The 23,023-nt window shown below is 40.1% G+C and overlaps 1 protein-coding gene across 4 annotated transcripts; it reads left to right on the forward strand.

The window, feature by feature from the left end:
- Positions 1 to 210: 210 nt before the first annotated feature.
- Positions 211 to 22,689, forward strand: USP14 (ubiquitin specific peptidase 14). Of its 4 annotated transcripts, XR_008464654.1 has the most exons (18): positions 211 to 445; positions 3,028 to 3,173; positions 3,818 to 3,850; positions 5,920 to 6,024; positions 7,736 to 7,839; positions 9,994 to 10,052; positions 11,981 to 12,111; positions 12,417 to 12,503; positions 13,248 to 13,327; positions 14,884 to 14,998; positions 16,228 to 16,293; positions 16,549 to 16,641; positions 17,599 to 17,727; positions 18,777 to 18,837; positions 19,957 to 20,064; positions 20,192 to 20,369; positions 21,132 to 21,327; positions 21,978 to 22,689. XR_008464654.1 is itself a non-coding variant. In XM_054189735.1 (17 exons), the coding sequence occupies exons 1-16, from the start codon at positions 430 to 432 to the stop codon at positions 20,341 to 20,343; spliced, it is 1,485 nt and encodes a 494-aa protein (XP_054045710.1). In that variant the 5' UTR covers positions 211 to 429; the 3' UTR covers positions 20,344 to 20,369; positions 21,132 to 22,689. The 4 variants fall into 4 exon arrangements, 3 of the variants coding, with proteins under 3 accessions (XP_054045710.1, XP_054045709.1, XP_054045711.1); XM_054189735.1 differs by having other exon boundaries at positions 21,132 to 22,689; XM_054189734.1 differs by lacking the exons at positions 21,132 to 21,327; positions 21,978 to 22,689 and having other exon boundaries at positions 20,192 to 20,406.
- The last annotated feature ends 334 nt before the right edge of the window (positions 22,690 to 23,023 follow it).

Genomic DNA, 23,023 nt, shown 5'->3' on the forward strand with positions numbered 1-23,023 from the left:
TTGTCCGTGGGCACCCTACGGCCGCAGCCGTCCCTCTTCTCCGGTCCGAGAGGCAGCGCCTCCCTCCTGCAGCCGGGCGCCCTGCCCTACCTCAGAGCCGGCCGTTACTCTGCCGACCGGCCGTTAACAGCCGCGCCGCGCGAGCGCCCCCCTCCCGTGCACCGGCGGCGGCCGCCGCCCCGCCCTTCCGGCGCTGCGCGCGCAGCCTGCCCCGCTTCCGGCGAGCGGGCCCCGCTTGCAGCGTCATCCTGAGGGGCCGGTTTGAATGAGACCCCGAGGGAGGGAGGGACGCGCCACCATCGCCGCCGCCGCCGCCATCGCCCGCCCGTTCCCTCCCCGCTAGCGCCGCTTCCCCGCCGTCTTTCCACTCCTCCCCGCCGCCACCGCGCCCTCTCGGGACACGGTGTGCCGCCGCGCCCCCGCTCCGCCATGCCGCTCTTCTCAGGTGAGCCGGCCCCGCCGCCCGTGCCCGGCCCGGCCGCAGCGTGGGGCTGGGAGGGGGCAGCGCCTGCGGGGGCGGGGGTCGTTGCCTCAGCGACGATCCCCCCTCGGCGGCCCCTTCGCGCCGCCGGGGAAGAGGGAGGCGGGCGGTGCCTCCCGAGGGGCAGCGGGAGGCTCCTCCGGCAGCCCTGCCGGCCCCCACACGTGTCCGCCGCGCCGCCGGGCCCGGCCGAGGGCGGCACCGGGAGCTCCCCGGGACATGCGGCGCGGCCCGGCCCGGGAGGCGGCCTGGCCGGCTGAGGAGGAAGTGTTGGCCTGGCCCGGCTGGGGCGAGGGGCGAGCGCTGTTGGTGGCCGGGAGGGCCCTTTCGGCAGGGCTCGGCCGTGCCAACGGGTGTCATTCGCGTATCGCGTGCGATCGTGCCTCGGTATTGCCCTTTCTTGGCTTATTTTTGTTTTGTGCTAAGGTAAGTGCTGCCGTCTGTTAAGTGAGCCGTAATTCTGCATCCGCACCTCCAAATGTATTTAGGTGCATCTGCCTCGGCTTTCGTAAATCCATTATTTCCTAGTTAAAACCAGAGCAGTTAAAATTTTCTTAAATTGCATCGCATTCCACTTGCCCTCCTTGCTGTGAAGGAAAATTTCTAGTTAAGTCTGCAAGAGCAAAACCTCCACTGACACTTCTAGGACCAGTTAATGGCTTGTTTATGTTTTGCAAGTCTGGCCTCTTGGGGCTTTTTAGTATATGAGGAACAGATTGTAGGAGGCCTCAGTACCCAGTTGTGTCCCTGTTTCTCCACTGTTTTAATTGTGGTTGGCAAGCTGGAATATCGATGTCAGTATAACGGGACTTTTCCTGAACTCTAGCACATCTCTATAAGCTGTGCTTTCTGTTCAGTGGGGGGAATTTGCCCTTCCTTTTTCTTAGTTTCCGTTCTCAAATTAACAATTTTCCCTTTTATTTTGGAAACTTTTGGTGAAATTTTGGTTGCGATGTCTGAAGAGAAGACGCTCATACTCTTCAGTTTCCTCCTCTTGAGTGCTGAGTTGTCAAAACCGGTGACACTAAAGATTAATAATTGCTAACTCTTCCGCATATTTAGCAGTGGATGCATGACTGTTCAAAAATGCAAGACTTAAAAGACTGCAGCTGATATGTTCAGCGAATGAGTGGATTGTCTTCCCAGAAAATGGGAAAAGACTTGTGCTTGGTAGGTCTTAAATATGCAAAATAATAAATGTGTCTTTAAAAAAAATCAGAAGGTTGGACAAATCAGAAGGTCCTTTCTGCTAGAAATACTGAAAAGACAGCCGTTTGAGTTGCTTTGTTGGCTAATTTGGACTAAGTTTTGGTTATTCTTCCTTATTACACATCACAAGCACTGCATGCATCTGAAATCTGAACCTTCTTGTAAGGTTTTTTTAAATCACTACTTTTAAGAATTTTATGTTGAAAAAACCCTAGAGTTGCCATAGTATATTTACTTAAAACTGAAGCACAGGTAGAAGGAAGGATACAGCTTTCTTAAAGTATATTTCAGCCACTTGCTGTGCACGTAGGATATTACTGTGTGCTATATTTTGCAGATTTTCAGTAAAACTGTAGCTTGCTAAAGTAGCCTTGTTTACCTGTGATAACGATTGGAAGTGATCAAAGACAAGTGATCGTTCTTTAGAAACACACTGTTTATTCCAGACATCTTTGTCTGCTCTTGGTTAGTACTAGCTTTACCAAAGTGAAGTTAATGTGCCTTTGTTTTGTTCTGCCTAATGTTTCTGCTGATGGTCCCATTTCCAGCGTCAAAGAGTTACACTTTGCATGACCAAATTTCACTTCCCTTCTCAATTCCAGTCCTGCACCTTTACTGGGGTCAGGGTTTCTGCAGCTGCAACCTGTGCTGGGCTCTTGTCCGTATGTGCACATAGGTATGCTGTTTGTGTGAACACTGTCAAAACTCAGGAGGGTAGCAGTGATGGTGGTGTAAACGGCACTGTGAGGTTCACCTTCTACTGAAAGGAACCAGGAGGTGTGCTATTTTATGGGTCGTGTCTTGACGCACACCTACCTCCTCATGTAGCTCCGTGTGAATGATACTGGTAGCCAAAACTATGGCTGTCAAAACGGTTGCTTTGCTTTTAAAGAACGTGGTATTGTTTGGCACTGAAGGAGAAGGAAATGCTGTGAAAAACTCAACTGGAATCGCACGTCTGAACTTCCCTCAGAAACTTGTTTGCAATGAACAGTGCCAAGAGATTGGGAGAGTTGCTTTCGAGCTGCTTTTGTGAAGATTTGCTCAAAGAATTTCTGATGCTGTTATGCACTCTCATTGCTTGCAGAGTTTCTCAGTATATATGTTACTTAAAATTGTTTTATAGAATGTTTTTAGACTTGGAAATAGTGTGTTCTGGTGGCCAAGATACCTTGTAGAAAAGGTGTCCTTTAGCTTGATTATTGACAAGTTTTAGAGTTAAAAACTGAATGTTTTGAGATGGTATAAAGTCTGCAATTTGAAATACTGGGTTAACCTTGGTAATTACATTTTTGTATATTAGGAAATAATCTAGTTTCAAAACATTTTATTTGCAGTTAACGTGAAATGGGGAAAAGAGAAATTCGATGGTGTGGAACTTAACACTGATGAACCTCCAATGGTCTTCAAAGCCCAGTTGTTTGCACTGACTGGAGTTCAGCCAGCTAGACAGAAGGTTATGGTTAAAGGAGGAACTCTGAAGGTAGAAATACATGTTTTCTTGTATTATTTCAAACTTTATTAAATTATAACCTAATGAGCAATGACTATATTTCCAAGTCTTCCTCCAGAAGATCTTTCGTTGTATGTATTAAACTGACTACACTTTCCAGAAATAATTCTGTTTGGTTCATTGCCTACTACTAGAAAATACTGTCAAAAGTTTGTTGCTAAATGGTTGGGAGGTTCACTGCTGTTCTAGAACACTTCTTCACTATTTTATACCAAGCACTACTCTGCTTTGTTGTTTTTTTTTCCCCTGTTCTTTTTTAAATGTTCAGAATCTGAATGCAATTTTTTGCTTTTTAGCTTGTTCAAGAAAAGTTTCTCTGGCACTCTTTTCCTGGAGGCTTATCAATGTAATGCGATATAGGTGACTTTCCTACAAGAAGTTGTTTACATCTAAGCAGTGCTGAGCAACAGATGAAGAACCTTATTGAAGAGATGACTTGACTGCTTTTTATTTTAGTTAGACAAGACTTGATGATGTGTAAATAGTTAATATTGTGGAATCTTGGATGAAACACAATTGTATATTTAGAAATATGTGATTAATATTAATGAAAATACTTGCTTGCCTTTTGCCGCAAGATAATTAACCTGTCTTTTATTTCATTCCAAATACAGGATGATGACTGGGGGAACCTAAAAATAAAGAATGTAAGTTCTGAGGAATAATCAAATTTTACTAGTTTGATTTTTATTTTGTCATTTAAAGAAACATTGAAAGTTCTTGCTGTTGCTGTTTGGATAGTTAGCTCATTCTTAAAATTATTTTTCATGAAGGTCTGATTTTTATAGTTATCATACCTAAGCATTTTTACAAAGTTCTCACCATTGATTTGTAAAAAACTCTTTTTGGCATCAGTAGGGAAATTATACTATCTTCCTGAAGTACTTGGGGACATATATTTCTTTCTTACAAGAAATGTTCCGAGTCAGACCAGTTGTCCTTCTGTGTTGTCTATCTGTGACTATAATAATAAGCAAAATAAGTTATTTAGAAAGAGCTTGTGAACCTGGGCACTGCCTGCAGTCCGTTATGCTTGTACATCCCCAGCATGGAAGAGTGTTGCATTACAAATGCTGAAGTTACAGCTCTGCCTATTTCCTTTCTTATTGAGCTGATGAAATTTGTTCTTCTATACTAAATAGCTGCTGTTTAAAGACAAAGCCATTAGTAATGGTTGTTCATAGAATCACGGAATGGTAGGGGTTGGAAGGGACCTCTGGAGATCACCTAGTCCAACCCCCCTGCCAGAGCAGGGTCACCTAGAGCAGGTTGCACAGGAACGGGTCCAGGCGGGTCTTGAATGTCTCCAGAGACGGAGACTCCACCACCTCTCTGGGCAGCTTACCATACCTTTGGGTATGGCATCTGGGCAGCTTATTCATACCTTTGACTAGTTCCAAAAGAAAACAAAAAGTGAATCTATTTCTGTTTCTTACCTATATAATATTGTAATGGGGAATCCCAAAGATTTTTGTTGGGTTTGGTTTTTTTTTTTGGTCATTTTCATTTCTGTAGGTGTCTTGTAACATCTGTTTGGTACAGGATTGAATTAGGTAGCATTACTCTTACACTTGTAATTATTTTGTAAGCATCTACTAGTAGCCTATAGCTGCAGCTATTGTAGCAAAGTTGTTCGGCAAAAACCACAGTATGTAATATTCTAGTCATTTTCTGTGTACTGTTAGGCTAATAGCTGCCTTTATTAGTTTCAATAATGCTATATACAAGTTCTAGAGACTTAATTACACTGTCAAAGCAGTTTCTTTCCGTTCCGTTGTCCATCCTTTTCCTTAGCGCTGTATTTTTCAAGGCCCCAAATAGCCATTTTCTCCCCCTTTGATAGATCTTATTGTGTAGATGTACTGCCGTTGAATGCTGAAAAACTCCTTTTCCTTAGGCTAGTCCAGCACGCATGGTAACTTGATTGCTTTTTTCCTCCCCCTTGAATGTGAGTCCTCATGCCTAAACTTATGGGGTCATTTTGGTTATTTTTCACTTTTCAATTAGTTTAATGTCCTCAGAACTTGCCAGACCAAACTTGCCACTTCCCTTTCCCGCTTGCTCTTCAGGTGGAAGAAAACAATTCTGAACTCAGAGCTGTGGTCCTCATTATTACCCACATGTGTCTGAAGTGTTTCCCCAGATTCTAGGGTAAAGATGAGGGATGTTTTTGTTGTTGTTCAGAGTAGCCTGCATTTGAGAACTTGAGACTGTTGATTGAGAAGCTCAAACGTTGCATCTTCTTTCAAATCAGAATGTATCTGTTCAGTTATCCTTGGTTCCAAGGTATTTTCTAGGGCTTAAGGGAAAGAGGAATATTTGCACTGAAGTGTTGAAGATACTTGATCCCTAGTGATCCCTCAGGCAGGGAGCTTTTCTGAACACTTCCCATTGGGATATTCCATGAATGTTAAATTTAGTCACGATTGGAATCTTGCATTGTCAGCTGCTGGCAAGCTCACCAGGCTCAGTGGAAACGTCTAGCATGGATAATGCTGTGGAATTGCTCTCAATAGGTGCCTTTTAGATAATGAGAAAGTTGAGGTATACCCATAAGAAACAACAGTGCAGTATTAGTTCTGTAAACTAAGAGAAAGACTGTTTATTTTTGGGGAAATAGCTGAAATATGTCAAGAGCTTAATGATTTTATTTTATTTTTTTAAGTGGAAATAACTGCCCTTAAATATTTATTACTATTTTTTACTGTGTTTCAAGGGGATGACCTTATTAATGATGGGTTCCGCAGATGCACTTCCAGAAGAGCCAATTGCTCGACCCGTCTTTGTAGAAGACATGACAGAGGAGCAGTTGGCTTCAGCTGTAAGCATATTTGAAACTTTGTTTTCTTGTAAACCTTTGAATAACTGCAAGTTTCTAAATCCTTGCAGTTGCTTGAAAGTGGATATTGAAACTGTAATGTCTGTTTAGCACTTACAGCTTCTCAAAGAAACGCAAATTTATGTTGATGACCCAATTGGTGGCTGTGATGAGAAGTCTGGAATTTAATTTATAAGTTATATAAATAGTGCTATTTTTTCTTTAAGCAGGCAGCTTAGTAAATTTTCTAAAAAATAGCACTGATGATGTTTTTAAAGACAAAGTTATATTGCCTTTGCTGTATTAGTGTCCTGAACTTTGCATGAATTAAGGGCTCTTAGATGTGCAAAATCGATTCCTGCCTTCTTCGTATCTATGAGTGGAAACTAGGGTTTGTTTGGGGTGGGGTGTGTTTGGAGTTTTGTTTGTCCTTGTTAGTAGCATTAGGTAAACTTTTCTTTCTGAAAAGTGAAAATAAGTTTGACATTAGTGGAATAGATTATATGTTTTCCCTGATGGGAGTAAAGTCTGGAAGAGCATAATTAATCAATTTTTTTTTTTTAATGAAGTAAATTCTCTTTGAGTTGTTTCCTTTTTTTACAATTTGAAAGGCTTAATTTTCTCATCACTCATTTGAACTAGGAGCTCTTCGTCATACTTAAAACAGTTGCATGACTGTTGTCAACTGCGCATGCAGAATGGTAATACTTTTATGCATGTCCATATCGAAACGGAACTGTAGTTCAGGACTGGTTTTGTGCTTCAGTATTTAATGGTTTCCATGACAACAGCAGGTGAAGGATATTTATGTATTTTTGAGACTAACCCTATACACAGACTTTGAGATAACTGAGAGGCAAACAAGGAGATGATTCAGCATCAGATAACATTTTGAAAAAGTTGGTCACATTGCATTTCTCTGATTGAAATTTTGTTATACATCAAAATTCAGTTGTCTGTACTGCATGTAGTCATTAAAAATGGAATGCACAGCTAAATGAATTCTCTTTTCCTAAAATAATTAAGTGGCATTGGTATGCAGTACTACTTCAGTTTCATTAAACTACGTGCTTTTCCCTGACAACTACTCAAATATGCAGGATTAAAAAAAAAAAAAAAAAAAGAAACATTCTATTGTGATTTATACTTGTTTCTGAAGCTGGTTAGTTTAATTATTAGTTGGCCTTCACATTTGTCAAAACTTTAGAAATTCACAAGTTGTCTGAAAGGATCAAATTAATGATGTGTTGCAGAATTCCGGAGTGGAGTTTAAATAATGATTTGTTTCTAATGATGAACTTCATCATATTCATAGTTTTACCGAAAACTGATTTTAATTAAAACATCAGTGTTTTGTACAAATGTATTCATGTGGAAACTTCATGGAAATAGAATTTTAAGGTCAAAGCTTGAATGAGATTATAATTGAACTTTCTGAATGACTGCCTGCTTGAAGAATATGTTCATTAAACTAAACATGCACAGAAAAAAAATGCCAAGCATTCCTGAATCCTAAGAGCACTGAATAGTGAAATGATTAATATAATCAGAAAATGTATCTTGAAAACGTCATACAGTTTGATGGAATATTCCAGGTTTTATGCACTTTGATCATTCCTTTTCTTAGATGTTGATGTCCAATTTATAGCGTTTATACAAAAATAGTTGCACATCTCTCTCAGACCTTCAAGAACCCTTGTAAATTTTTTGGTAGATGGAATTACCATGTGGATTGACAAACCTTGGCAACACTTGCTACATGAATGCTACGGTTCAGTGTATCCGCTCAGTGCCAGAAGTGAAAGAGGCCCTTAAAAGGTAAGATTCAGTACAAAAATACCATGACTAAAATGTTTTCTTTAGCTTATGAAATAGATATTTTGTGGAACAGTCGTCTTAATACTGGTATGGATTATCATAACAATCTGTTACTCTTTAAATCCATTCAAGGGTAACATAACGATCGATTAAAGTTTATCCTATGGCTATGTTAGTCTGTATTTTTTAAAGAACTTAAGACTATGTATTTGTTGGAACTGGCTTTTAGTGGAGAGAATGTGTTTTGCCTAGCTAAAAAAATAGTTCCTATCAAGACATGTTTAAAAAGCTTAAACAAGCTTCTGAACTCCTAACCCTGTTTTCTGGTGTTAGTTTGTACGGTCTTGTTCTGTAAAAAAGAATTGCACGGGAGTCATGTTCCTTTGAGGAATATTTTTTTTTCAGTGGCTTTATTGCACAATGTGTTTTCAGCTATGAAATTCTGACGTAATTGACATTTGGTACTGGGAGGTACAGCAGGAAGCTCTGAGATAGGACCATGGGTGTTTCTGTGGTGGCAAACTGGAATAACCTGGAGTTACTGCCTTTTGGATGCATAGGGAACAGAAGACATGCCCTTATGGAATTTGTTTCATTTGTTCTGATTGTAGAATAAATTTTCTGGGTTTTTTTTTATTTGCTGTTTTTGTTCAGTTTTTGTGTGTGTGTGTGTGTGTGTTATTCTGGACTGAAATGTGAAAATGGCTGGGTTTTTTGGTGAGGAATCTATGAGAAACTTGAAAATTCTGAAGATCAGAAGGAAAAAGGAATATATGGCAATGTGAGCCTGAATTTGTCCTCCAGATAAGTTAAAATGAGAAAACCATCAGTATTTTAAAAATGTGAGGATTAGGTAGAGCGTTGCCATCTTAGGGTTTAGTTAATTCCTTTAAAATACACTACTTTCTTGATAACCTTGGTACCCAACTGGATATTCTAGATTACTGTAAACACGCAGTATTTAAGTACTTATAAATTTTTCTTCATTCTACTGGGAGGTGAACTTGAATTATTTAGCACTGAGAACTATTTGTGAAGTACAGAAACTCTGTTTTAAAGCTTTTTCTTGGTTTTCAGTGTTATCATTTTAGGAAAGGCCATTTATTTCCATGTAAAGGACTCAGAGTTACTGCACTGAATCAGAGTATTTGACAAATTTAACATACCAAATGTCAAAATGTACCCTATAAAACAGCAATACAAGATGTGGCCTTATTGTCTGTGGGAAGTCAGATTCACAGGCAGCCGCTCTGTTTTCCCCTGGAGACTCAGCCTTTATTTGGTCTTCCCTGCTTGATGACAGCATTGAAGGGCAGTGGGAAAGAGGTGAAAGGACTCAAATGGGAAAGCTTACTATTATGCTTCATTTCTCACCAGCCGCTCCATTGATCTCTGCAAGGGTACGCCCTGTTTTGTAGCATGACGGGGGAAAGTTTCCCGCTCGTCATCTAGCAGTGGGCAGAATTCTTAAAGTTCAGTCTGAGGCTAAAGAACGCATGAGACCTTCCTTTTGCTTGAATGCTTATATGTTTTGAGGAGGCCATCTGTTCCTCGGGCAGCTAGTAAGTTAAGAAATCATTCAAAGAATGGTAAGTTCTAGTAATACGAGTGGACTCCTGTACTTTTTCTGTGTAGGAAATACCTTCTCAAGAAAAATGTCTCACCTCTCGTGGTTTTGCTTCTGCTGTGGAGAGAGGAAGCAAGCCTGCCCTCTGTCTCTGTGCATTTTATCTGCCATCTATCCTTGAAGGTCGTTTTTTCCATGTGTGGCAAATGTGAAGCTATGCCAAATGTTTCATAAATGGGGTAGCTAGTATTCAAACTTTTTCTCAGTTTCTTTAAAAATAGGTTGAGTCTTTGAGGCAAGTGGATTAGGTAAGCAGCAGTGATGTATCCAGACTTCTCAGTCTGCATTTATTTATTGTCTCAAGGATTCCAGTTTTCCTCTGCTTCCATGCAGCACTTGCGAAATAGCTGAGACTTTGAGATGAGGATGAGTAAATCTTACCTTCAGTTACTTCTGTTTTGGTGATTGATTTCTTTTGATACACTTAAATAAATTTAGCTCCTGCCTGCTTTGTGATTTTAAAAAAAACCTGACTGCTCTTCTTGATTGTGTTTAATTGCATACAAATTATTTTTCTTCTCTTTTAGGTATGGTGGTGCCTTAAGAGCTTCAGGAGAAATGGCCTCTGCTCAATACATTACTGCAGGTTGGTGTTTAGAGTAGAACTCAGGGTTTTAGGCTAGTGTGTGATTTCCTGCTAACTGCAGATGAAGATTGCAGTTAGAGCACTGCATATTTTTCTTTAGTGCATATGCCTTAGGAATTTCAGATCGGCTAGCACTGGATGATTCATTTTGCTCTGTCATTAATATCTTTAAAGGCTATTCTGACCGTGGCTGCAAAGCATACATCTCTGCATATTACCTAATTGCACGCTAGGAAAAATATATTCAGTTGTGCTTTAGGCTTAGATAGAAATCATTTGTATCTCTTAACTGTTTTGCATGTAGGCATAAAGTAATTGGAACTTCCTAAAGCAGACTCCATCCATCTGTTGATTTCATCATTTTGTGTAGAAATATTTTAGTGCACAATTCTTTGTTTCACTTAATGGTAGGCTAATTCCATACTCCTAGAATATATGTTATGTTATTTTTTTAAGGTGATGGCTAAGCACTATTGTTAAGGTGGTAGCTGGTGCTGTATCAGTGGTCTTAGCCTTTACCCTAAGGATCCAGATTTCATAACTGAAATAGAAAGTAGTGTCTTCAGAAGGAAAGTTAGTCTTTGTTGTGGTGATCTGGGTGCTCACGATGTGAGAGCTCACGATGGCCCCGTATCTCCAAGTTCTAACTAGAATTCTAGTTAGACCCCTTACACTTGAACAAGGGTACTACTTGTCCACTTTTTCTTTTTTTACTCTATTTCATTGCCCCACTAAGATGCTGGGCCAGGACACTGGGATTTCTACCAGTCCATTTAAGGAAAAACAAAACAATATAAGGAAGGAAAGGTCCAGTTTGTGGGTATGCCTGCTGATCGAATTTTGGGGTGGTAAGTTCAATGGTTACTCTATACAACCATGCCTGCCCCTCCCCTTTTCACTGCCTTTACTTTGTGTCCCTTGTTTTCTTTTTAAGGTGACAGCTCTGCTTTTTAGGAATCGTAATAGTTTAAGTAATTCATAGTTAATTCTTTGGTGCTGAGCTGGTCAAGAACTCCTGCATGACACTTATGGCATTTTTTTTAATTGCTGTGTCATATCAGTTGTCCCTCTTACCAAGGTCAGTGGAGATATTTCTTAAAAGAGAGGGAGCAACTGACCTTGGTTCCTTGTAATATTGCCTATATTCACTTGTTCAAGAGTATCATTTGTTAGTCTCTCCACTTGTAAATTAGCGACCATGCAGACTGTTGCCTACCTCACAGGGTTGTTGTGAGGATTAACAGGTATCTCTGAAGTGATTTGTGCATTTAAAATGCAGTAACCTGGGCAGATAAGACATATATAGTAGTGTGTCTAGAGCAAAAAAGAAAGCCATGTGTATTGTCATGCAATCAGTAGCATTCATCGAATTGCACATAGTTATGAACTGTCTGCACGTATGCAAACACTTACTTGTTTTCCTGGGTCTTAAATTAAGCATGAGTATTTTCTAGATATTTTAGTTGGGAAAAATGAAAGTTTTTTTCCCAGTAGTTGGTGAAACTTAAGCTCCTCTAGAGGATAGATTGCGAATGCTTTTTGGTTTCTCTAGGTGTAGTCCTCTTGTGAAAATATTGCTCCTCAGATGTATTTCAAATGAAATCTTAACTGCTCAAAAATTTGTTTGTTTGTTTGGTTTTTTTTTCCTTCTGTTATCAGCCAGGAAAGACAAGGCACTATGTGCCACACTGTGCCAAACTCTCAGAATTGTCATCTTTACGCTTGCAAAGTCATGTTCACAAATGTGATCTTAGGTGCACCTGTTATACCACCTGGAAAATTCAGTCCTGCACTGGAAAGATCAAATTGGACACTGTTAAATGATCTGTCTTTAAATGTTGCTGCTGTTTCATTATTCTTTTTAAACTTCCTGCCATGTTTGAATTGTTTTTCCACTTCTCAAAGCATTCACTTACTTTTTCTTCAAGCTCTTAGAGACTTGTTTGATTCCATGGATAAAACTTCCTCCAGTATCCCACCTATCATTCTCCTGCAGTTTTTACATATGGCCTTCCCACAGTTTGCAGAGAAAGGCGATCAAGGCCAGTACCTTCAACAGGTAAAGACTGATGATTAGCTTTTTGTTTGAAAACTCTGTAGCGTGTTGGAAGTTGAGAACAAGAATATTTTAAAACTTCCCTTCTCCTGTGAAAATAATGTATCCCAGTAAAGTGTTTGCTTTTGTATCATGTAGAAAAGTTGGATATAATATCAAGTATTAGCTCTGAAAAGGTATGGTGGAATAGGGAGAAACTCTTAGCTAAGCAATCCTTACGTTTGGTTGTATAGTGTACAGATTGAAGGGTTTAATATTGCTAAGTTTTAATGCTGCTAGTCAGATTTAACGTTCTGTTCCCTTCCTAGGATGCCAATGAGTGCTGGGTGCAGATGATGAGAGTCCTACAGCAGAAGCTGGAAGGCATAGAAGGTGATACAGTTATGGAGGTAATTGTAGTCTTACTCTAACCAGAGTTAGGATTTATATTATTGTGATTCACATATTTTTTTGGTAAGGATTGTATGTGTTGTGAGTTCTTTAACATGTGTCTATAGTCCAGTAAGTGAAATTGCTTTCTGATGTGTCCCATCAGCATAATGCTACTGCCTATGTCATGTCAGCTGTGCTGTGGAGTCTACTGTTGGAATGCTTTCCCTTTGGGCTTTGTAAGGCATGTGTTGGAGCAGGGTGGCAGTGACTATGAGTATGCAGCAGCTGGCCCCGATAGCCTGTGAATTTAGCACAGAAGAGCTTCTTTTCTGAAAAAAGTCTGCTACTTGGCTACAAGAATGCTGTTTCAAACAGACAACTAGCTTAATTGACCTGCTGGGAAAAACTTTAAGTAGACTTTACCAGACCAACTCTCTTCTTTGTAAACTCCTCTGGAGAGTCTTGGCCGTGGCAAAAATCTGATAGAATTTTAAAGACAGGTTTAAGTTGAGGGGCAGGGAGGTGTGACTTTCTGATTGAAATCTTGCTTGCTAATATGCTTTGAGGTGGCTTTAACAGCATGCTATAAATGCATTTGGTTTGAAACTTTTATACTTTTATTCTGTGTCAGGAAATTGACTGACTATAAGAAAATGCACCTATAGAAAGGTGAAGGAATAGGCTTTAAAGAATTTAAATAAATGGGTTATTTTTGACTGTCATTACATGCTATTTAAAGTTGCATCATAAGAGAATTTCTTTTACAGACAGACTCTGGAGCAACAGCAGCATCTTCTAAAAAGAAGAGTTTAATTGATCAGTTCTTCAGTATTGAATTTGAAACAGCGTATCCTAAAGACTAAGGCAAGACATAAAGAATGATAATAATTTCACACTTAGGTGTTGAGTGCAGGGAGGATGAAAAGCATTGTTCAGAATAATATAGAAAATAAAGGTGTGTGTTGGGGAAAAGAGGGAATGATGTATTGCAGGAGTACACAGAAGTTATAAAGTTAAGACTGGATATGCTTTGAGAGAGGGGATGATGTGGGGAAGAAGAATGGTAGTGGAAACTTACAGGAAAAAAACCACTGAATTTAAATACCAGATTTCCTCCCCCTGAATTTAAATACCAGAAAGAATAAAGCAGATCCCCAGGCAAGATTGCTAGTTATCTACTTCATGGATGGTGATATATTTTATCCAAATAAAAGTAATTATCGTCCTAAATAGCCTTTTTTTGGCTTGTAAGAGAGTGTTGTTGATATACTTCACATACTAAATGTGCACAAAAGATCACTTGATTGATTTGGTTTGGTTTTTTATAAAATAAATTAGATGCACGCTGGTAGATGAGTAAGAAACTAATTCAGTTGACAACTTCCTAGTAGCTTTTTTTTATAGCAAGAACAAAAAGCATATAACCGCATGGGGCACACATCTTACGCCAAGTGTTACTCTTTTCTCACTTCACCTTGAAATCCTGACTGTCATGAAACTGACCACTACTTTTAAAAAGAACTATACTGTGCATTTTGCTCATCTGAAATAAGGAAACATCCCCTTAGATGAGGTACTGTATCTCATAGCTTGGTCGTAATTAGAGTCAAAGGTCTTTTTTAAGGTAAGAGTCAGGCATCTCTCTCCCTGTATTGTGATGCTTGTTATCCCTGAAATAGTTGGGAGGAGCAGAATGAGTAGCTAGCTAAGAGGAATGATGGCAGGAGGAAGATGCTTGATAGAAAAGTTGTGTTGCAAGCCTTCCAAGTGTGATTATGGCAGCATTTGTAGAATAGATGCAGACAGAAAAATACCTAGTTGGAAGGAAGCGGATGAAAGAAAAGTATTGGGGTAAAAGTATGAAAAAGTAGAGGTTGGACAGAATGATTGTAAGAATATGTAGAAAATGCTGAAGAAATTGACTCATTTTCAGTGAAGGGGACAGATACAACGCAGGGAAACGAGGCTGTGCATGGTGAAAGAAATGGGAAGTCTGGCCAGCAGCAGGAGTAGAACTTTATTAATTGTAAACAACAATGGAGCATAATGTTGCAGGAGGGCTTCATAACTTGCTCTTGGCAGCCAGTTAGCATGGTCTGTGTCCTGGGGGTTGGGGGTGGGGGGAGAAGAAAGAATAAAGCAGGCCTCACAAGCTTAAATGGCGATTTTGCTTTTTTTGGTATGCTGTGTGCCTCAGCTACCGCTTGTCATCAGACACGAAGGAACAGATTGGTTAGAAGGAAGGGCTGTTTCAGATCTTCTTTTTTATGCTGCGAAAAGTAAAAGTACTATTGATGTACAAGCACAGGATTATCTTAAATTGCCATGCTGTTCAGCATGTTGTTTTCACTAGAGTCGTAGTTCAGCTCTTGGTGCATGATCGTTTTCCTTAATTTTGTGAAGCATGAAATGTACAGAAGCTGAAGAAGAGGAAGTAACTAAAGGAAAGGAGAATCTGCTTCAGCTTAGCTGCTTTATCAATCAAGAAGTGAAATATCTGTTTACAGGACTAAAATTGGTAAGCAATTGCAACTTTTATTTAATTGAAATTCTAAATGACCTGTGTTTTTAATCTATGACTTGGAATTGACATCTACTGTCCAAGTTTTATAAAGTTCCAAGATTTTTTTTTTTTTTTTTTTTTTTGCTGTTCAATGGGAAGATGGCAGTGAAAATGAATTGTACATTAATGTAAAGCAGACTTCAGCAGAGTGTTTTGTTGACCCTGATGTGGTCTTCCCCGTGCAGGTAACCAAGTGCAAGCCAATTCAGCTGCCTTTCCCTTCAAACTGAGCAGTATCATGATTTAAGCATGCTGGAAATGGTTCCCCAAAAAGTCGATTTTAAAATAGGGTGGCATTTTAGTTTCTAAGAAAAAAAACCCCAACAGGTGATAGAACAATTAAACTTAAATTTAATTCTGCAGATTTTGAAGGGGGTGTTATTTTTCGTGACACAACATCATCTTTAAACTGTTTATTTAAATAGAATTTCTTAAAGTAGTCTGTGCTTTTTATTTATATATTTCTAAGTTTTCAGGGTTTTTTGGAGAATCTGAAGGAGCAAGGAGAGGAGCTACTACAAAACTTTTGTAGTAACTGCTCTTGCAGAGTATTTGTATAAGAGCAGGGATGGGAGCAGTGATCTGATTTGTACAGGACTGGACCAAGTTGCATGGTTCTCAGATAACCTTTGTGTCTGCTTTTTCTTTTTTGACATAATCTAGAAGGAAAAGTAAGATAAAATAGTTAATGCTCACAAATTAGAAAGATTATGAGAAAAGAAACCTCGCTTTTCAGGTCAAAAAAGGTCTTCTAGAATTCTTACGCCGGATTGCCTCTAGTAAGAGAGTCACAGCACTAACAACCAGGCCAGTCTTTCCAAATTTGGAAAGGTCCTGGAAGCAGAGTATCACCACCTGTCTCCTTACATGCAGCGCTCTGCTTTGGACTGAGAGTTGAGAAATGTGCAAATATTCCTGTCACAAGAAACTTCAGATTTTCCTTAGTTGTGTTCCAAGCATGGCATGACACATTCGTAACCAAATCCAGTTGCAAGTTTTACTCACTTTGTATTGTCAGGGCTCAGGAATGAGCCTGGAGCTGAGAAAAGGAATGGGGATGGTCTTTTCGGAATTGCATGTGGCTGATAGCAACAGAACAGACTGGCAGAATAAGATTCAGTTTTGTGGCTTGTTTATCTGTACTGATGAATGTATGTGTTAATTACCTTTTTTTTTTTCAACAGCGTCTTCAAGAGGAAATCACCAAACTCTCCCCAACGCTGCAGAGAAATGCACTCTATATCAAATCTGTGAGTAGTACTTTTGTTGCTCTCTTTGTGATTCTTTTAACTGTTGTCAATTCCAAGAAATTTAAGACCAGTTGAAAATTATTTCTTTGAGTGCAGTACTATACAGAGCTTCAAAGGAGGCATTACTATACTCCTATGTGTTTGTGTACAAATACATTCCCAGAATAGCCTGTAATTAAGGATGAGCCGTGTTTAAGGTATAAAACATCTGTGAATATCTAAAGTAATAGCTTTTTCTAAATTTTTTTTTTATAGTCTAAAATTAGTCGCTTGCCAGCGTACCTGACTATTCAGATGGTCAGATTTTTTTACAAAGAGAAAGAATCTGTGAATGCCAAAGTTCTTAAGGTAAGTTTTCTGCATATTGATGTTTAATTCCTCTTTATGCTTTTCAGTGAGTTTTTATTATAGGTGACAACTAATACTTGAAGGCTGTTTACTAAATTGTTTGCTTTTAAATTGCATTTAAAAATATTAACAGTGCAATTTCTTTGCTTACGTACACAGCTTTGTTCCCAGTTGTGATGATGTGTGGCAAACTATACTACCAAAATAGATGGGGCGAGGAGATAAGGGACAGGAGTGAATTTACTCCAGTACTGTTAGGATGCTTTTGGGTCTCTCTTTGCCAGTGGTTCAGAGGAGAATGTTCAGTTAAGGAGAGGGCCATGCTTTCCGTCACTGGACAGTGTTCTAAAGTTGATGAGAGATGTTAATGCTAACAAACGCTTCCTGTATTAGTTATTTTAATTGTCTGGCTTTCTGATTGACAAATGCAGGAACCAGCTGCAAACAGCGCAATGTTCCGGTTTTGCTTTCTGTTGGCCTTGGCTGGCAGACCTCTTAGGCTGCCCAGGGAGCATCGTGGTAGATGATGCCTGATCCTTACAAGACAAGCAAAGGAATAAAGATTGAAGGCACACGTTAACTATTTTAGAATATTGTTTGGATAACACAAATTGACATTTTTGTAAGCATACAGTTGTTCCACATGCATTTTTTTTTTCTTAGGCCTGCATAGGTATTTCCACAGTATAAAAGTATGACAGCTGATAATAAAGAATCTAAATATTTATACTGAATGTACTAATTTGTGGTGGTTTGTTTATACTGAATCAGACATTCTTCTGTGAAAGTATTGTGGCCCTTTAGGTAAGTACTGTCAGCAACATTTCCGTAGATCAGGCTGTGATAAATGCGATGAGAGTTGCATTTAATTGGACTTGGTGTTGTCTTCCCGTGGGAGAATGTTGTAATGTGGAGTACCACATTATGCTAATAATCTTTATGCTTTTTACTTCCTAGGATGTTAAATTTCCTCTTATGTTGGATGTCTATGAGCTATGTACTCCAGACCTTCAGGAAAAAATGGTTTCTTATCGATCAAAATTCAAAGATCTAGAAGACAAAAAAGTAAATCAACAGCCAAAGAATGTAAGTCTTAAAGGATGTTTGGATTAAATAAGTCATACATGTGAAATTGGGATACCAGTAAGGACTAGAAAAGACTTGACTTCCTTAAAAGTATTGTTTTCTTATTTAGGATTCAAACTTTGTGTATGTTAATGAAAATACACTATCTGCTTTGGTATGAGAAATGTTAAATGCTGTAGACAAAGGTGTTGCTTAGATTTTTATTTCAAAATGTATTAAAATGTAGTGTTTCTGCTTACTGGTATTATGCCTAAAGGTTTTCTGTGAATGACACAAAATGATTCTCTTCAAACATTATTACTTGCTGGCAGGTCACTGTTCGGTGGAGTAGAGGTAGCTATTTTCTGCTCACCACTGGAAAGGGTTGTACAAGGGAGTATTACGTGTCTGACTGATACAATTCAGAATATACATACTAGTGAGCTAAAAGACTGTACTCTAAAAACTTGGTAAATGATTTCATCTCCTACCCTGTCTACGTACTCTAAAACTGACTTGCCTTTCTTTAACAAAGACAAAAAAATAAATAAGCTAAAACTCTAGTGTTTTGGCCAATTTTTTTAAAGTTTGCTGCTCTTTTCCTGGCCTAACTCCTAGCAGTTTCATTTAAACAGTTGAATATGGGTCGCATCTCTTTTTATGCGGTTAGGAGCAAGGAAAGAGTGGTATTTTAAAATGATGTATTGGTGCTTAGAGCCTGTCTCTGGTATTTTCTTGTTGCCACTTCCGCTGCTAGCAAGTCTCTAACAAGGAATAAAATCTTTAACTGCAGAATTGTTTTCTTGCTCCAAACCTGTAAATCTGGTGGGTAAACAGTCTAGGCACTATGTGCTAAAATGGTTATGTATTTGCCTTAAAAAGCGGTCTTGTTTAGATAAGGCTTTTGGATGTCCAGCTAGAAATACGGTAATGTAACTTGTTTCAAGTTCAACAAAAAAAGTTTAGGCTTAGAAATGTCTTTAAATTGATGGACAGTTGGTATTTGATAGGATTGTGCTAAAGCTTTCTCAAAACCATTCCACATTAATTCAGCATATTCTCTTCTTTAGTCCAGTAAAAGTGATGGTGCACAGAAAGAAGTTAAATATGAACCATTTTCTTTTCCTGATGGTGAGTACAGGGAAGTAAATCTATTTTAAAGTAACTTTCTATTTACTCATGTTTAAGTGGACTTGGTGGCAGGAATATTTTGAGAACCCTGGTTATTTTTAATGCCGTTGAAAGTTAATCTTCAGAAACTGACAGAAATTTAAGAAATCGAAAGATTAGGCAAGTCAAAATGCTGTTGAGACAGTCAAAGGCATAATTGTCATCCATCTGACAAGTGGATGATACTAAAGACATGCACATTGAAAGACATTTGCATGTGATGTGCAATGTAGGCTTCCTTGTCATTGAAATCAAAACAAAAACTTAAATCGGACTTTTAAAACTGCTGTGGTGATGCTAGTGTTGCTAATTTTGAGGGGCTTAGAGCTTGAATGTCCTAAGCATTCATCCTTCTGTTGAGGACACTGTGCAGAAGGTATTTTGGAGGTTCTGTTTACCCAAATTGTCATCATTGGGTGCTTCCTGAGGCTTGTGTGTGATGCATTACGTGAGAAAGTGGTAGGGTGCGTTGACTAGCTTGAGAGGACAGTGAAAAGAGGATCGTCGGGAATGCTGTGAAATGCAGTAAAGACACGTTGGGGACTGTAACACCCTTCTCGGTACATTTGGAATTAGCCTTTTTTTTTTTTTTTTTTTTTCATTGCAAAGTTGAATAGTGTAATTGAACTAACTGCAGAGTAGTTGATCTGCTGTACCTGAGTATTCTCGGCAGCGTCGCTGTGCAGCCCATGCTCAGCGCAGCAGCCCCGGCTGTTTCATGGCTTGCCCTGAACGCAGACTGCAGCTGGCACTTGAAGGAAGTATTGGCTGAACCTGTCCAGAAGCTTTACTGACCACGCATCATCGTTTTAATGCTTTCATCTTACTGCATTTGCATTACATCCAGGATACATAGTTATGTCCTGAAAGTGGACAACATTCCCAGTTCCCTGAGGGGCTATCCTGGCTGAAAGCCCCTGCTTTTAGTTCGTAGTGACTTAGAACCATGCTGTAAATGGGGTGTTACACAGCTACAGTGCTGCCGTCGGGGCTAACGCATCTTTGGTCTACGTGCTGTTAAAAATGCTAAAACTGTTCACATAAGACTTACGTAACTCTCTTTTCCCCCTCTTTCTTCAGATATTGGTTCTAATAATTGCGGCTATTATGACCTGCAGGCAGTGCTAACACATCAAGGCAGATCAAGTTCCTCTGGCCATTATGTATCTTGGGTTAAAAGGAAACAAGGTAAAAAAAAAAATAAATTGTAGCACTGTTACCCATCCTTCACAGCTTCTTTCAGTTAAGGGGCTGTTAAGCACACTTAGATTTTTACTTACCTAAATTACAAATAATCCTCTTGTTTTTCTTTCAGATGAGTGGATTAAGTTTGATGATGACAAAGTCAGCATTGTTACACCTGAAGATATTTTGAGGTTATCTGGGGGTGGAGACTGGCATATAGCTTATGTTCTACTCTACGGGCCACGCAGAATTGAAGTAATTGAAGATGAAGCTGAACAGTAGTCTTCAGTTTTAGTCATTCTGCCTAGGTGTGAAATAAATGTTGATTACTGATCACTTCTTTAACCCCAGAGCTTTAGCAAGCGGAGAAATAATTTGTTCAGACCTTTTCACGTGAAGAGGGATATTGTTTTAAAATGGATCCATGTACCAATTAGTCGCTACTGGACTGGACTGCCCACTGCAGTGGTGACAATACTTAAAATAGCTTTAATGTCTTGCAGAAGATTTTTTTTAAATGAGCCTCTCCCCCCAGCCCCACTCTCCCTCTCTAATGTCATCAAGTATTTATTACACACCTATTCTCACACTTGTTACTCTTGCATGGTTTATACCACCGTTCAGTAGCTGTCCATCCTTTGCCTTACCTGGCAGCTTTGTCAGGAAGGCGGAAGAGAAACTGTTGCCTTGTTGCGTAACTCAGTGCTGCTGCCCACAGCCACCAACCACGGCTACAATCAACCAAGTATTTGTCCAGCCTGACCTGCTGACTCAATCTGTTCTGTTGCTGGCATCTCATGATTTTAAAATAAATTGTGATCAATGATGTGTCTCCATTAAAAAAAAAGTTCATGTCTCGCTAGTGTAGTTTAGTATGTCTCTGGTTTCGCTTCTTGGGCCACCACTGATGAATGTCTCAAAGCAGTCATGTAATAAAGCCACTTTTTTTTTTTTTAAGCTGTAGGTATTTCTCTCCTGTCCTTCTATTCTTTACTCAATAGATAAGTCTCTCATGGTGGCTGCAAAACTGGGCTTTGCTTACTTACAGTAACTTCTGTTCCTTCCCACAGGAATACAGTAGCTGTGTGCTAGTGGGAGGCTGCCGTAAAAAGTATTTCAGTGTTGGCTACAGCCAGAAAAGCAGTAGGCCATCAACAGAACAGCCTCTGTGTGGAGGACCTGATTTTTAATGATGTGCTGTATCTATACCCGTCCACCTTCATATGAAATACCTTCAGTTGTGTCTTCATTAACAGTGGCTGTGTGGTGAGTTTAACTGTGTGTGCCTCGCTCAGAAGGGACCCCTCTTTCACCCTCCCTTGGGGACACGGGCTTCAGCTATGGCCTCCCCAGGTGGTTTCTCTGCCTTACAGCTCGCGTTGCTGGTCATTGCGCTGCTGCCTTCACCACACAGCTTCCCTGGGGAGCACCCCAAAGGCCTAAGGGCATATTTTAAAAGAGTTGCATGATGCTTAAAGGCTCAAAAAAAGTTAACTATTTTCCCTTCCCGTAAAGCGTTCTGCCCCGTTTTTCTGCTGCTCTTGCTTTTTCCTAATTTTGAGATGTGTGCATTTATCACATCTGGCAACTGCGCTACAAGTTGTCTCCGTGGGACAAGATACACTCAGTAACTAACACACAGGATGCTGAAAACCCTGTAGAAGCAGCACTTGCCGCTGGGGTCTACAAGCCTCCATTTTTAGCGGAGATTATTCCAGGTCTGTCAAACCCTTTATGTAGGCCTGGGGGCTTGAATCAGTGACAGGCATCCTCACAGTCGGGATTGCTCCCAGGTGGGTCTACTTTGAAGTGCTGTCACATTTTGATGAGGTCATACTTGTCACATGATGCAGAAAAAAAATAGTAAGCCTGCACTCCTCCATGCACAAAATGACACAGGGCTCTGCTCCTGCCAGGTCAGAGAAAGGGATCAAAGCTAAACTGGGGGGACAGCTCAGTGGCCAAGCCCCACGCCTTCAACACGAGTGCTGAAGTGATGGTTCATGGCTGAAGCATCAAGACTATAACTCACTGGAGGTGGCTTCCTTCAGTCACCTTCCTTGGGGCCTTCCTCAGCCCCAGCTCTCCCAGCCTCAAGGTGGCAGGCAGGCTGGGGGCAAGAGCTGTGGGTCCTCCCCCCACCCCCTCACTTCACAGTGCGCTCATCCCTTCATCAGCTGCAATCCTCGTAGTTCACACCTTCTACCCCCTTGTACCTGCAGCAGGAGGCAAGACTTGGGCCGTAATATTTCCAAAAACTTGCCCATAGATCAGCCCCTACCGACTCAATAATGAAGTTGCTCATAACATTAAATCCAAAGCTCTCATCAACAGAGCCGGCCTCTGAGCTGGTAGCAAACCACCATGAAAATCCACAGGTATGATTGATTTAATAACTGAAACCATACTCTGCAGAGAAGAATTCTGGGGTATCTAGTTTTCCAAACACTCAGCAACTAGAGATTTCACTGAATGACACAAGTTCTACAAGAAATGGCCACAAAACAAGCTGCAGTTGCACCATTGCCACAAAAGTGCCTCACAACACCTTGTGCCCATCTACAGAGAGCGATATCCCTAAAATAAAACCAATTCACAGTGAACTGGGACAATAAAAATTACCTTGTTTATCATGACTTGGCGAGTTCCTGCATAGCCTACAGAGACTAATGTTAATAATTACTAATAAAAATGAGCATAACACCCCCCCCTTCCCCTGGCCCCGGTTATTGACTGGCGCTGCCTGGAGAGAACCAGTTCTTCAGGAGAGCAGGCTGACTGCAGCAGTTCTTCACCGACAGTGAATTTGACAACCTGGAGCTCCATCGCAACACTAGTATTTTCTCAAAGCTGAATCACTTGCAAACAAACAAACAGGTACGTTTTGATGGGCTATAGCTCTCCCCACTGCCTTGTAAGTAAGTCCTTCACACCTCCCTGTGCCCTGAGAAACCAGAGACGC

Source organism: Rissa tridactyla, chromosome 2 (assembly GCF_028500815.1).
Source record: "Rissa tridactyla isolate bRisTri1 chromosome 2, bRisTri1.patW.cur.20221130, whole genome shotgun sequence".
NCBI classification, from domain to species: Eukaryota; Metazoa; Chordata; class Aves; order Charadriiformes; family Laridae; genus Rissa; species Rissa tridactyla.